Source organism: Stegodyphus dumicola, chromosome 7, assembly GCF_044657685.1.
Source record: "Stegodyphus dumicola isolate Sdum_Otavi_A_Nest chromosome 7, ASM4465768v1".
Classification (NCBI taxonomy): Eukaryota; Metazoa; Arthropoda; class Arachnida; order Araneae; family Eresidae; genus Stegodyphus; species Stegodyphus dumicola.
The window spans coordinates 61,119,299-61,136,351 of record NC_140774.1 but is presented as its reverse complement, the minus strand read 5'-3'; the positions used below and the strand labels follow the sequence as shown (position 1 = coordinate 61,136,351).

Below are 17,053 nucleotides of genomic sequence, written 5' to 3'. Positions count from 1 at the left end.
TTTTGATACCCTTTAGATCATAATTGTTCTTTATTTCATAAATTACGGTTTCATATTTTAAATTTTAGAATTTCTGCATGTCATCTTACGAGTTTTAAACTGATGATCTATAATCCGGAATCGCCAAAGTCCCGACGAGTCCGGATTAACGACTTTTGACTGTATAAGTCTCAATAGATGCAAAGAATAAGTTTTACTTTATGGTGATGATGGTTACTTGATGGGTGTTGGATGATGGTTCTCCACACAAAGGATTTGGCGATTGGATTTCCTAAAAACCTCAGTCGCCCTTTAAAAGGGGGAATATATAAGGTGTTTCTCCCACCTTCATGGCAACCCTTCGTGGTGTAGTGGTTTGTACACTGGTAGCGGTATTCCAGAGGTCTGCAGTTCGATTCCCGGTGAAGGCGTTGTTAATTTTTTATCTTTCCTGCTTTTAAAAATACCTAATCTCTCTACAAGCCTTCCCAAACATTTTCGCTAGTTTATATCGATTTCCCTCTCTTTAATTATCGACCTTTTCTGACAATAATTAGAAATTTGTCTCAATATGCAAATCAATGTTCTCACTAGTTTTTGTGTGCTTTATCTCCTAACTTGTCAACCTCTCCACAATGTACCAATGTACCTATGAGGGATTACTTGATTTGGTAAAAGTTAAATAGTTCCCCCTTCCGATAGACGTGAATCAAATTATCCCTGTATCTGAAAGTAACTACGATATCAGACAAAGAACTTAGAACTTATAGGCATGTTCTGATACTAACAAAGTCAATTACAGCTCAGGGTGACGTAATTAAACAAGAACAGTCAAATTTAAACTAAAAATGTGGACTAGTGGTCAAAGACAATACAATTTAATTTAAATTTAATGTGGCTCAGTAACTCTATCATATGAGGAAACAGAAATGGGAAGTTATAGTAAAGGCTGAAATGATAAGCAATTGGGTAATTTACATAATAATAACTGCACATATCTTTGAAGAATAATTTTCTTTATGTATTCGGTTTCTTTCTTCAACGTGTTTCCTTTTAATTTTAGAATTTTTGGATTTAATTAAGGATTTCTGTTATTCTAAAAAACACTAAATGCATTTAGAATGTACAGAAAATGCGGCTAATTTTATTTCTTTAGTAATATGAACATTCAGAAGAAATATGAAATATATATGGTAAAGGCCGGTTACAGAGAAGGTGTGGCAGAATTTTTAGAATTTAGTGACACACAGAACAACAAAATCTAGAAATGGCAAAACTTTTCGAATTTAGAGCAGGCATTGGAAGCAAAATTCAGATAGGCATTAGGCAGCAGAATTTAGGATACACAGAGATTGCATCAGGTGCGAAAATGCATAGCACCAGCTCTGTGTACGATGCCATTTAGACATATTAGATGAATTTTTTAAATTGCAAGTTTTCAATTTCTTTATTAATAAAAAATCTCTTTCTATAATGCTTGCCCAAGTGATAAGATTAGAAGCATTTTTGACATTTTCCATGCTTTTGTCCACTGAAAAGTAGAGAAAATAAAGGGTTGGTTTATTTAATTATGGCAAAGCTCACTAGGGCTATCTGCCTAAGGGGAGGGATGCCTTCGTGGAGGACTTTCTAAGGGAAACTGGCTCATATACACGTTACAAAAGGGGAAAACCACGAAAACGCCCATGCAGCCAGCCCGTTCGTGGGATTCGAACCTCGGACCGAACTACCAGTGTTCAGTGACTTTACCGCTCGGCCGCTGGTGGGCGAGAAAATAAAGGGAAGATAAACATGTTAAGAAAACAGATTCTAGTATCAGGAGTAAAACATTCAAATATTATGTTTCCATTGTTCTCCCAGACTTTCTCCAAAAAGTAAGAAATTCATCGCAAATTTTCTGTAAAATGCATCCATTACGTGTTGATACCATGGAGACATTTTTAATTTTGTCACATATTTCTCGAATCTTCTAGAATCGTGGGTCTATAAATCTTGCCTTCAAATCCTTCTAAACTTTCCATGCTGCAATGTGAAAAATACTAAAGAAAAATTATCCCAACCAATTCTGTAACAGCAAAAAGCCAGAAATATTTTGAAAAAAAAAAAGGAAGGAAAAATTGTAAAATTAATTTTATAGAGAAAACTGATGTATATTCTGAGAATTTTGAATAATCTGAGACAATTACATGGAATTGTATGAAACTATGAAAACTTACTATGAAAAAATTAAAAAAAAGACATTTTAATTAATTACATAGCTAACTTTGGTAGGGTACGAACTGCGCCAAATTTGATCCAAGATCCCCATCCCCCTCTTATCTAATTCACTAACTACGCTACGTTTCCTTTTCCCTATTTCTTTACCAAGAAGATTGGGTGCTACAAAAAGTCATTTATTGCCATTAATGGGACATTCTATTGAGACTGCGAGCCTTTATTTTCGTTTATCAATATTGTAAAAATTGTGCAGGCAAAACAAATATTAATGTAAAGTCTGGCGTGTGCTAAAGTAAAAATAAATTCCCTTTACACTCATTTTAAAAGTTTTATGAAGCTTAAAGGAATGATGAGCCAGATCTTTTTTATTCTCTGTAAGAATTAAAAACTTGACAAGTTGTAGATTTTAGTCGCTGATATATATATATACTATATATCAGTTTTGAATAGTAAAATTGATAGATTAATGACATACACAAAACTGATACATAATCAAACTATCAAATATCGGATTTGTAGCTCACCTTAAATAAGTTTCTTGTTTAGATAAATATTAACAAATCTTCTTAGATAGCAGAATGGTTTTAACTTTCAAATTTACCATTTTAGGTAAACAGTTCTAATTTAATAAAAAAAATTCTCTTTATTAAATCTAAAAATTTGACTTCTTAAGTCATTCTAAATTCACACTAATATTATGGCAATATATTCCCGTATTAAGCTTTCCATTTTTAGTCATTGAAGTTATTTTAAGATTATTTAACTTTGTTACGAATTCCATATTTTAATACTAGAAACGTTATTCTGTTTTCCACCCGATGTACTTTGGCATACATTTAATTTCTATTAATAAATTAATAATTATGAGCGTCAGCAAAATTTTCATAATTAACCAAAAAAAAAAAAAAAAATCAAACTCCTTTATATTCATATCCTGGGATTTTCAGTTCCCTTTTAATCCATTCGTTTTTTACATATTGTTGTACTGTTTTCAAGTTTTCATGTACGTAGAATTTATATACTTTGTATTGTATTTATGCCAATTTATATTTAAATGATAATTTTTACAAATTCTTGCATCACAATTCTAGTTAATAGAAGATGTTTCTAACACCTCGGCAAAGCTTAAGCTTCAGCATGTGGCTTATTTTCTAACCTAGTTTCAGGCTGAATTATCTTTAAAATTAATTACTTGAAATTATTTGTTAACAAAGATGGCCGCTAAATCACGCTAAAAATATTTCTAACATTTGTAATTTATAATTTAGTTCATGTGATTTATAATATAATTCATTTATAATTTTTTCAGCAGTATTGAAATTAATAGCAGATACTGATAATATTATACATTTAGATTACAACGATTTAGATTGCAATTGCCTTTTTCACTTATGCTTTTATGCTACATTCCTAATACACTCATGCGCATAAATTAAGGATAATTCGGAGTCACGTGGAAATCGAACTCTAAAATAAATATATCACATGTAAAATCACTACACACATCTTCAAGAATCATTATGCAAATTTCAGGAAGTAACCAGATGACACCAATGGTACACCACAATGACGAGAATGTAAGAGAGTGATATATAAGGAATACAGGCAAAGAAGTAAAATTGTTCGCAGGTGCTTTTTAAGCATTTCAGTGCAATAACTGAATAGAGGACACATTTGGATGATTTTTTATGTGGTAGAACTATCGGCCGTCTGGAATGTGGGCGTACCCAACTGGAAGTATCAGACGAACTTGGAATTGCCCAGAGTGTCATTTCCAGGCATTGGCAACGATTCCAAGATGATGGTAATGTGAGTAGACGTTACAGCACAGGTTGCCCCCAGAGTTACAACGCCGAATGAGGACCGGTATTTGGCAGTTACTGCCAAAAGAAACAGGCGGAGCACAGCATCAGGCCTGTCTCGTCAGCTCTCTTCAGCCACTGGTACAGCAATTTCAAAGCAGACCGTGTACAGATGCTTAGGGCAGATTGGTCTATATTCTCATAAACCTGTCAGATGCGTTCCACTTACTGCAACTCACTGTCGCCTGCGGTTAGCCTGGAGTAGAGAGCATGCATTGTGGACACCGCAACAGTGGGCTTGTGCGATGTTTTCGAGTCTAGGTTTAGCTTGCAGTCTGGTTATTGCTGGACTTTCATATGGAGAGCTCCAGGTACCCGTTACCACCAAGAAAACATCATTGAAACGGTGGTGCAGGAGTGCTCGTTTGGGGTGGAATTATTCTAATTTCCAGAATTGACCTGCATGTTCAAATTGGAACCATGACAAGCCAAATCGATCGGGACATCATTCTGAAACAACATGTACATTTGTTTCAGGGTGCCATGGGCACACAATTTGTGTTTATGGATGACAACGCCTGTCCTCACCGTACAAACATAGTAAGCGAATGCTTTCAATCAGAGGATATCACCCGTACGACTGGCCAGCATTTTCACCGGACTTGAATCCAGTAGAGCACGTGTGGGACATGCTTGGCCGACGAGTTGCAGCACATCAACTTACTCCTACATGTATACCAGAACTTCGGAGAGCATTGCTTTTTGAGTGGTGTAATATCCCCCAAGATCAGATCGATAATTTGATACTCAGCATGCCTAGGCGCTGTACGGACTGTATTGCATCGTCTGGGAGACATACAATGTATTAACAATCATACCAACCATGTAATATTGGTTTTTTGTAAATAGGTTTTTTTTGTAATTTGTTCCAGGGAGGAAAAATCGCTAATTTTTTTAATAATATCAAGCATATAGCATCTTTTTTTTTTTTTGCTCTTTACCTTTTGTTTAATAAATAAGCTTTACAAATAAGTCAAATTTGTTTTGCTTCTAACTCTTTCCTTTGCCTGATTTTGCATTATCCTTAATTTATGGAGATGAGTGTATTTCATAATGGCATACAGGTAAGTTTAACTCATTCATTAAACATGTAAATCCCTAATTGAGCCCACCTTTGTTTTTACGTGTGCTGTATCTTCTATTTTCTTTAATATATTGTTCACCCAAATTTCAAAAGGTCTTATGATCAAGCAGAAAAGTCACTAAACATTGGTAGTTCGACCGAAGTTCCTAGTCCCAGTGATCCCCCAGCTCTTTCTTTCTTTCTTTCTTTTTTTTTTTTTTTTTTTTTTTGTACTTACTTACTGTGTAAAAATGTAGTGTAAAAATTTCAGTTCATGAAGTAAAAATACTTTTTTAATTCATTCTTTAAAAATATTGCAAAAATTTTCATCTTTACCTGAGCATATCTTTATACAAATCCCTCTAATTAGAAAAAATAAGGAAAGAAATTAACTTGGTTTCAGTGATTGATACCTCAGTGCAAATTATATGCAACATTTTCCCAAAAGTATAGAGTTTATATGGATATCAATAAATTAAGGATTATTTCTCCGTCTAACTTTCTTAACATGTTTATTCCAGAATTTTCTTTTCACACTCTAGCGATTAACTTTAAGAGTTTTCTATAATTATTCAATTTCTCTAGCCATAGCAACTTTGCATACCTTCTGACAAGTAGTTATATTTTTAACCACTGTATTTTAATTCCTGTTGACTATCAGTACATTATTCACTTGTTTCACAAGTGGAACTTTTATTTTATACTCAAATCTACGTAAAATAGCATTAAAACTTCAGTTATGTGGAGCTCCTGATCGATTGCTTGTTTTAGATTGAATGAAATTAAGCTTAATGTTACTGTTAATTAGCTTGTTATTAATTTAATTATACATTTCTAATTAATTGTATGTTCAGATATTTCCAAGTATATTACTCAAACGTTTGCATCCCAATTTTTAATTTTGGTTAAAAAAATTAACTTTTATTTATTAAGAGGCCTGATTGATTATATTAATTTGCAGTATTGTTTATCTAATTCCTTTCTTCTAGAAAATTTTAGAAAAAACTTCTTAGCATAATGAATTTAATTTATTTACAATTTATACATCAGTGTTCCTAATGCATAGTAATGTTGTTATATTAGATTTCATGCTAAGCTTTTTTAAAATTTAACTAAATTTAATTTTTGCAAACATTTACATGATTACTTTAATTAACAAAAGATATTTTTAGCACACTTTAACACACTTTGATATGGAATAATTTTTTGCACGCAAGTGAACTCTATTAAATTTTCCAGTCTAGTTCAGACATCTTGACTATTATTGATGTAATTTATTAAAAATATAATTTGTATGCTTTATAATTATTTAATTTGATATTATTATAATAAATGAAAAATGTTTGTAATGCTAATATGTATGTTTACCAATACCTTTTATTTTCTTTGTTAGGTCCCACATTTATTACTGTTATTCAAATAATTAGCCTGCTTGTTAGATAGTTTTTACTTGTTCTTGTGATATGTAATTCTATTTATTTATTTTTATTTTCCTCTTGGCTACAATTGGCTTCGAAAAGTTAAATTGTAACCGTGTAGGCAGCAGGGAGAAGAAATTTTGATTGGCGCAGTTGGACATAGCTCGACCCGGGGGGGATTTTCATTAGCACAGTTGGAGTACACCCCTAATTTTGTTTTTACTAAGAGCTGTTTCGTAACTTATGCTTTATAGCTATATACCTTGTTTATTTTTCAGATTTAAAATATTGTATAATAAGTTGCCAAAATGAAACTTTATAATATGACAGCGAAAAATAAAAATGTTTTATTTTAATGTTATTTTTTAAATATAGTTCTAATATATTATACCATTATTTTAATGAAATTTATCAATGTTATGATGTTTTAAAAAAATCGCTGAAAACTTCTCAGATCTAGAAATTAAAAATTTTCTATAGAAACTGATCTTAAAATCGCCAAAATGTTGACAAGTTGTCAAATTAGAACCATTTAATAAAAGAATTCACAACCCCAAAAGCGAAAAGTTGTTTAAGAGCACTTTATTAGAAAAAGTGAATTTCGAAATGCTTATGTTTCACTTCTTGCTTAGAAACTCGAGTATCCCATCATTTATGTTAGAAATAGAAACAAATTATAACCCATGAACCCATTCAAAAGATAACCATATACGTCAGTGAATTGCCAAAAATATTCCTCCAAAATGCTAATTCACTCTCAAAATGGCAGTTGTAAAAACAGAGAGAAATTTCAGATGATTAAAACTAAGGATCTTCTACTGATTTTGGCCAAAATTAAGGACTTTTAAGGACCAAAAATCAATTAAAAAAATTTAAGGACTCTTAAGGACCGTACAAACCCTGCAAATGTCATGAAGGAGCGAGCACAAGCATCACTGATATATAGTAGCTAGTATAAATAGCTGAAAATCACTCATACACTTACAACCACTGCTCTGCAGATACATGTGAATGCTCAGAGAATTGATTCTGAATATTTCCATAATTCTTCAGTTGCATAATTAGTACATTCGGTTCAATACTCTTCGTAAAATTTGGCATAATTTGCAAATTCTCTTAATTTTGCACGTGAGTGCATAACATAAATGGAAAGAGCCCTACAAAAAGTTCTACACACAGGCAAATCCTATTAATTAGCCTTTTTCATAATAAATTATGTAATTTATTAAAAAATTTTCAACACAAAGAAATTTTTTAAAAATCACTATTACCATTTAAATAAAGCAAGTCTTTATCATCTAAATATAGGGAATATGTAAGTATAAGAAGCACAAATATACAGATGATTAAAACTAATAAGGCATTAAAGAATTTTATCATCCTCATCTCCACAATGGCTTGGTCCTTTGCTAATTATGCATTTGCCAGGAATGGTTGAACCCATTCAATATTGTGAATATTACCCAAGGTTGATCAAATTACACCAGCAGACAGTTTCATAGTGGTTCACTTCAGAAGATAGAACCAAAAGCCTCCTACCTTTCTCTCTTTACTAGCAATCTCTCAACAGAACTTTTTGTTCAATAGTATTTTATGTGTCTCCATGGCACAAAGACACTTACAAACATGCATCTCTTCTTCATGATTTGAAACTGGACCTATGACTATGGCAACCAGCTCTATTAACATCGTACTAACAGGATCGCTATTGCTATCACAGACTTTTGGTTTTTATGTATACATTACAGTGCAAGTAAGATAGGTAGAGAGAAATTTTATATGCATAGATACATAATAAATGCAAATAAAAACATCTTTCATCAATTACATTAGTGATATAAATGCCAAAAAGTACCAGCCATTGCTTAAGAACAGCAAATACCTACAGAGACTATCAAGATATTAATTATTTAGCCTTGATTTTACGTATTTTGGTATACTGCGGAATATTTTCATCAGAACCAATACTTCAATGTTACTCGGCATATCAATATTTCCATATTAATTAGCATACATTCAAACCTGCGTATCTGATGGGTTTTTACATAAGATTTAATTCAGATATATCAAAGGAACTTCCAAAAAGAAATTTTATTTAATAATAATTCAAAATAAAAATGCTAAAGTTAAGTTAATAATTAATGGGCTCTCTTTTTTCATAATAAGATCTTAAATGAGTTTCTCCACTGAATCTCCCAGACTCTGTATAGAGACAAAGAAGGAATACAATAAATTATAACTCAGATTTATAACTCCAACAATGACTCTCATGATCTATTAGCAATTATCTTTTATAATATTCTTTTAGTTAAAAATGGAACCAGTTATTATTAAACAATGATAATGAATTAAGAAATATAGGTAATAAAATATTATGGCATAGATTTTCAAAACAAATTACTACAGTACATTTTTCCTTCAATACAAACTAACAAATTGATTTAAATACTGATTTAATATTGAACCAGTTGATTTAAAAGCTTGGAAACTTTATTATACAGTCAAAAGTCGTTAATTCGGACACCCATAATCCGGACCTCAAAGCTACAAACTTTCTGCGCAGGCCCGAAATACGTTTACGCATGCGCGTTTAATGTATAACGGATGGTATAAGCTAAGCTAAAATTATCTAATTCAGTTAATGTTGCAGATTGAGTTGTTCCTTAATCTTCGAATTGGATCCGGCTTATTATTTTTTGCAGACTGTTAGAGCAATTTTATAAAAGTAAGCTTAAACTTTCGATTATGTCAAATAGAATTTCCGATATATATTTACTAATATGTAAAGGATCTACAAAGCGAAAGTATGTTTCAAAGTCCATTAAACAAAAAGAGGAATTGCTGCATAAAATGGATAAAGGCATATCCTTTGTTTATCTAACCATTCCGAAATTTGTTTATCAATTTCACACTGCTCTGCGTCGTTGGGACGCCACAGTGGGCAATGAATTGGAAGTTGATCTGTCAGCACTATCCTTATCTTCAGGGCAGAAATTATGGTTTCATATTTTTAATTTTATAATTTCTGCATGCCATCTTACCAGATTTAAATTGATGATCTATAATCTGGAAAAATCGATAATCCGGAATCGCCGAAGTCCCAACGAGTCCGGATTAATGACTTTTGACTGTACACAGTATAGTATTCCTTAAATACAGAGACACTGGATAAAGCGATTTAAAAACTTGAATACCTCATTATATATATATATATATATATATATATATATATATATATATATATAAAACACTAGTGACAGCATTTACTTTCAACTCAATCAATTCAGAAACAAGAAAATGCCGAGAATTCTCTTTACTCTCCGTTAGTTAATACAAAATTAGAATTTAAAAGGCAGCATTGAAAGTAAATTAAACAATACTGGCTTAAATAAGTGAAGTAACTTACAATAACCACAGGGTTGTCTTCTCTTTTCAGTCTAGGATTTGCATTACTTGAATTAGAATATCTGTAACGATATATAGCTCTTTGATGGACATTAACCCAAAATACTACAATTTCTGTATCTGTATACAAAACATCTACAGAATCGATTCGATTTTTATTAATTTCAGGACTAAGAACATCATTTGAATCTTCAGCTGAAGGTTTGTATGGATTTACTTGTCTAAGCTCATTTTCACTTGCTAAATATATCACAGCTTCTTTACCTAAAAACACAAATTATTTTCATATATATCAAGACTAGTAAAATATATGAATAAAACAATATTTATCAAACTTACTAGAAATAAAATTAAATCTTTATAATTATTTGTCAAATTGTCTTTTCTGACTGTTGGGACCTACACTCAAGAGCCAAAACATTATGACCAGCCCTACATTTTGCGATGAACGTGCCTGGATGATGTGGAAGGCACGTGAACATTTAGAACAATTTTAGAAGCTAGCAATTTTTATCACGTGATATTGAATAACAGTACTTTATATACTAAACTCGTGTTACTTTAATAGCAACAAACAATGAAAATATAGTACTTCATATACCTTATTTTTATGGTTGTGTTGTTAGTTATAATTTATTTTCCCAAATCTTAAAGCATATATAATCACAATATGTAAAACACTCTTCAATTGGTGAAATTCATACAAAAATGAATTATAATATCATCAAAAATATCACATATGCAAATGCTAATATGCTAATATATATATATCACATATGCTAATATTTTCAGACAGTTTAAATTATTTAAAATGTTGCACTTGCCAGTTGTGTGTATTTAATTAACACTTCTAGGAATGCAGCAGCAAGTGCTTGCATTCCAATGGATATTACTTCAGAAATAACTGTTATAATTTTTTACATCTCAAACAAAAAGGCAGTACTATTTTCAATGAATATTATGAGGACAGGAATAAATTATTGATAAATAATTAATAAATAAATTATGCCTGAAACATTAATTTTCACAAAGAATACTCAGTGTTTAAGAGACAATGACATGATTCTCCCTTTATCACAAATTAAGTTATTTTATTTAAGATCTCTGACCTCTTGCAGAAATGTTATTGTGACAGAGGTTTTCAAGTATTTAATTGAGGACATGAAGCTTGTACATATATTAATAAGGAACTAAATCTCTAAAAGACAGTACAATTATTAAAAATGATAATACATATGTAAGTACAACTGAACTTTGGTATGACAAAGCTCAAGGCAGAAGACGAATTTGTAAGTAACTGAAAACTTAAATTTCTTAAGAAAAGACAACTTTAAAACTTTTAACATTATATTTTGAGTTTCATTTCAATATACTGAAATCTGAGTAATCAAGTTCCATTGCCGTTTTCTTTTTTTCATTGTATCTCAGGTTTTCTATTAAATACTAAAATTTTCTTCCCCTCTCCTTCCAAATTTGGACCGTGAATTTTCCTTTTTTTAATTAATGTTTTTAATTAGATTCACTTTCATAAAACTAAAACTCAATTTAAATACTTTAAATTCAGTCACAGCAGTTTTTATTGCAATGAAATAATGATGCATTCACTTAAAGGCGGCTTTTATCTAACAGATCTGCTGTGGAGGAGTGATGACAATAGTGATAATTATAAAAAAATGGGTGCTAAAAATTTTGATTCACATATGCATCCTGTTTCTTTTAAAATAGTAGAAGTTTCTGCACAATATAAGTTGACGTAAACTGAGATGTACAATATAACATTTAGATCCTGCCAATAACATCCCTCCCCAATATTTATTACTGGAATGAAATCAAACAAACCTGTTTTTAATAGTACTTTCTTCAGCAACTATATTTGTTTTCAAAATGAAAATACCAAGCAAATAATCACCAGTAAAAAGTATCATAAAACTGAAATTTTATGGCATTCATGCCAATGTCAAAATTTTGTTATTCAACTCATTGCTAGAGTGAACCATTGTCAGAATCATCCACAGACATTCAACATTGCATCTATCCACAGACATTCAACATTGCATCTCAAATTTGAAACTGGAATAATCATGTAAAAGCTGAATGCATTTAACATTACTAACTGGTTAATTGATTTTTCTACCATAGGTACAATAATTTAAAATTTATTTTTCAGAATAACAGTAAAAATGTATCAGAATTAGCATTTGCAAGGCAATGTTAGAGATTAACAATTCATTTGGAAGCAATACATCACTTCTAAAAGAAGCTAATCACTATCTAAAACTAAGAAAACAGGTTCGGCAGTACATCATTTACTGAATTATTAGTGCATCTTATTAATACATACAATTGATGATACAAAGTAAACAAAATGGAAAAAAAAATGTTATTAATTAACTATTTTCTATGCTAGTGAAAGACACAAGAAAATCTTATCAAAACAGCCAATATTGCAGAAAACAGCATAACAGGCCATTATTAACATTTAAATGAACTGGCTCCTAATGAGAGAGAGAGAGAAGGGGGATTATGCATCACAAAATATATCTTTTAGATTTGTAAACAATTTGAAATACGTTAACATATCACTTTAATAACTTTTTTAAACATAATGAAAATTTAATTTTAATAAATCATTTCTGGCAAAGTGGTAGATAACTTAAATTAACAGCAACATTTTTAAATCTATTTTGCCATGATAACAGTAAAAATTCATCAGAATAATACACAAAAATGAATCTTTCTGAATAAGAAAGCAGTTTGTGAGGGGGAGAAGCAGTACTATTTTAAAATTGGAAAGTCAAAGAATATAATAGTAGAAGTTGATGTATTTGCCTGACTACAAAATACTTGATTTTTTTAAATTCCATATTTAAAAGTACTTGAGCAACCTGCCTTATAGAAAAGTTTATCAAATGCTTCTCAACACAGGCATGAAAGTGCAAGTTGGCAAAAAAAGCTGAACAACGCGCGGACACAAAATTACACAAAAACTAAATGCGCACGTGCGACCTAAAAAAACACACATTTTAATAAAATATCAAACTTTTAATATAAAAAGTATTAAACATATACATATAATTAAACTAAAATAATAGTTGTACTTACTATTTTGCTATTAATTTTATCTTCCACTTGTAAAAAAAAAAATCAGTAAAACACCAAGAGATTGTAATGAATTAACCTTCTTTAAGATGCTCTTTATGTAACTTATTTTAACAGTTGATACATGAATACTGTACACAACATTACAACACACTAATATACATACTTATGTTATATATTACTGCCCATTTCCAGGCAATGTCAAGTTTTAGAGATAATATATATATATATATATATAACAGTTACTATAGCTTTCAATTATCTTCACTTAAATATTACTTCACATTTCCAGGCAATGACAAGTTTTAGAGATAAAATATATATACATATATTTAAGTGTTACTATAGCTTTCAATTATCTTCACTTTAGCTCAATAAACAGTATATAACACCAGAAAAAGTAATCATGTGATAGTGTCAGTCAGTGTAAGTGTGAGTCATTTATAGTTATAAAATAACATATAGTTAAAGGAGGAATATAAAAAATAACTATTTTGTCTGTCTCACTTGATCACGATTAAAAATTTTTAGGAAAAAAGCTTTTTCTTTTTTGCTACTTTTGCAGCCAACTTTTCTAATTTCCGTTTGCGAGCTAGTCTCAATTTCTTTTCAGCAGCTTTTATACAATCCATTGATACTTTTTTATTTTCTTCTTTATTTTCTGCAATGTTTAATTACTTTTCTTTTTTTTTTTTTAAATTCTCGCTCCTCCTTTTTTATCTCTAGCTTTTCTTTGTACAAATTATGAGCATTCCTTAAACTTTTACATAGAGTTTTGTGTACTGGAGAATACTGGAGAAGTGGTTATCTGTATGTCCGACAGATGGCGCCAGCACCGATCACTGAAATTATTGAAGTCAACTCTCGTTTGACGGTTGCTTGCTTTTCTTTGATTCGATATTCGTACATGTCTAGTTCCGCCTTTCCACATAAACCCCACCTAATTCACCTTGATGTAAGACAATGTATTTCGCGATCTCTGGCATGGTGTAAAGTTTTTTTACAAAGAAAAGAGGAAGAGGGAGAGCGTGTTCTCCGTTTACCCCCCCCACACACATTTGCCGGTCGCGATTTCTCAACGGTTCTGCGAAAACGCGGAAAACTTTCATGCCTGTCAACAGAGAATAAGAAAATTAAATTACTGATGTACAATGTATTCAAATTTACTAAAGTGTTTCATTTCTGATCAACACAACATTTTTATCTGCCATTAAGGATTTTTCTTCATAAAACAGTATTACCTTCTGCATGACATGATCCTTTTTCACCTGGAACAGGATGATAACCAGCCACACAGTCACAGGCATAACTATCTTTCTTTTTTTCAGTACATAGTTGTGAACAGGCTCCAAAGCTACAAGGTCCATATTCTGAAAAGTAAAATAAACAGCTGTTTAGATTTGAAACATACACAGGGTTGAGTTACATTAATGTGACCATCTCTTATGTTCAATGCCAGTGCTAAATAGCCAGTGACACAAAGGCAGCAGATTTGGAGGGTATATAAAGTGTCTTGTAGCTATTTGGGAAATATTACAGTTGTTGCTGTCATGAACAAATAGGCAGATTTATCAGACTTACAGTTAAAAAACAGTTACACTTACAGTTAGTTTTCAGGGCAAGAATAGCAGTATTTCAGGAGCTGCATAGTTTATGAACTATTTGTGTACTGCTGTAGTGAAAGTGAATGAATGACAAAATGGAACTATGCAAAATAAGCAGCACAGAAACAGTGAAGAACTATAACCACACATGAAACAGATAAATGCCAACTATGGTGGTGTATTCAGATTTGATCAACATGCTACAATGGAGTAACTCACAGGAATAGGAAGACTACAGTGAACAAGAAGACTACTGTACATATGTACATAATTGACAGTTCAGTGAATCTTACTACATATGGGGCTCCACAGCAGACAGATGTGGGACAGCATCTAAGCTAACAAGTATGCATTGGTGGAAGATGTTGGAATTTGCAGGGCAGTACCAACAGCAGACCTGCTAATTCGCAAAAGGTTGTCTTCTCTCATGAATCACATTTTTTGTTTTACTGGAAGAATGAGTGTTGGCATATATGAGAAGAAACATCAAAGAAAAAACATCCCTCAACCTTCTGTCAATGAATACAAGCTGGCAGAGGCAACTTTATGGTCTAGGCCAGGGGTTCTCAACCGGTGGTATGCAAGAGAAAAATAGGTGATACACAAAGAAGCTAAGTATTTTTAACTATTAAATTCAAAAATTAAAACCCCAATATCCTGATTGAGTTTTTCCTCTGACACTCGTAAATTTATGCGATCTAAGCTTCGTTCAAGAGTGGTGGTGGTAGCAGTACTTTGTAGTGGTGGTACTAAAGGTTTTTAATTTTTGTTTAGATGGTACGCATTAGACAAAAGGCTGAGAACTGCTGGTCTAGGGAATGCTTTTATGGTATTAGTTGCTTCATTTATCATTATAATTGAAACTATGGATTGCATTAACCTGCCATTGCATGTTTTGGGTCTGCGGGACCGACCTAGGTAAATGCATTTTTTATTATTTCAGACTGATAGCACCATCTGTACTGCTGATGTTCCATCTGCATTCTTATCTTTAGTACAATGCCTAACACGTCCATTGGCAAGAAACAGGTTCATTCAGGCAGGAGATATTTCATCATATTAATTGTCTTGGGTCTGTAAGACCCAATCTTTCCAAATGTGTAAGTTTTTTTTTTTTTTTTTTCAAAATTTCATTTTATTTTTTTAAATTTTAGAATTTAGACAACTGTGTGGTACTTAATTTCTGTTATGTATTTGCAGGACTTCACAAAAATTTAAATCTCAAAACACCTGATTATTTAGCCCACAGCACTACCTTTGTCTGAGGAATTCGTTTGCATTTCAAGATGATGACTTTAGTTTCATATGTTTCAAAGTGGGATAAAACAGTGATTCTCTTGTCATCCATGCATAATGATGAAAAAACTGATGAAAGTATGGATGACAAGAAGAAGCCTGAAATCATAACTTTTTGTAATGAAACAAAAGATGGTGTTGACTGTGTTAATGAGAGAGTGGCATTTTATAATGTTGCTCAAAACACAAAATGTTGGTCAATGGTTGTTTTTTATGCCCTATTAAATGCAGCAGCTTATAATTCATATTTAATTTTCAATTCAAATGCACCTGATAAGGTTATGTGGCAAAAAGAGGACATTTTTAAAAAACTCAAGTTCTATTTGACAGAAGACCATATAAAAGAAAGAGAATAAATAAAAAATCAAAAAACATTCCAAGGAATATTCATATTGTGGCACAAAAATTGTCAGAAATAGTTGTAGAGTTGGAACATCGAAATGAAATAGGAAAAAGGGGCCGATGTGCCTATTGTAAGCACAGAAAATCTCAATATATGTGTGAGCAGAGCAAAATATATTTTTGTTTAGAACACGCTGCATTTGTTTTTTTGTAATGAATGTAAAAATGAAATATGTATCATTGTTTTGAGTCCGCTATTCATCAACAATACAAAATACTTTTATTGAATGCTTACTTTATTTTAACTATTTTGTTTTGTGTTAAAGTTTACTATAATATCTAAAAAGGTACCTTTGCTGTAAAAAAAAGTTCACAAGAATATAAAACTTTATTTTGTTGATCTATTTTAGGATTTTAGTGTCATTCTGTTTTAATTTAAAAATTGTGTGAGCATGTTATATCTGATGTGAAGTACAATGGGCGTCACAGATTCAGCCTGTGCATTTACGACATTTTTTTCCACCCCTGCACTCACGTGTTAAGTAACCCTCAATCTTTGGAGACCATGTGCACTCAAACATGTAAATTTTTTATCCTGGGAATGATAGTATATTTCAGCATGATATTGAAATTCGATTATGGCAAATAGAATTTCTGATATATGTTTACTAATATGTAAATGATCTACAAAGCGAAAGTATCTTTCGAAGTTCATTAAACAAAAAGTGGAATTGCTGCAAAAAATAGATAAAGGCATATCCTTTGTTT

At 31.4% G+C, this 17,053-nt stretch overlaps 1 protein-coding gene across 7 annotated transcripts in view; it reads right to left on the bottom strand.

Moving 5' to 3' along the window:
* Positions 1-17,053, bottom strand: part of LRP1 (LDL receptor protein 1) — a 627,804-nt gene that overhangs the window by 114,849 nt on the left and 495,902 nt on the right. For all 7 annotated transcript variants that reach the window (XM_085820318.1, XM_085820321.1, XM_085820322.1 and 4 more), the window contains 2 exons: positions 14,285-14,413; positions 9,946-10,208 (listed from right to left, as the gene is read on the bottom strand). In XM_085820318.1, the coding sequence (XP_085676444.1) occupies positions 9,946-10,208; positions 14,285-14,413 (392 nt within the window). The remainder of the gene's footprint in view (positions 1-9,945; positions 10,209-14,284; positions 14,414-17,053) is intronic.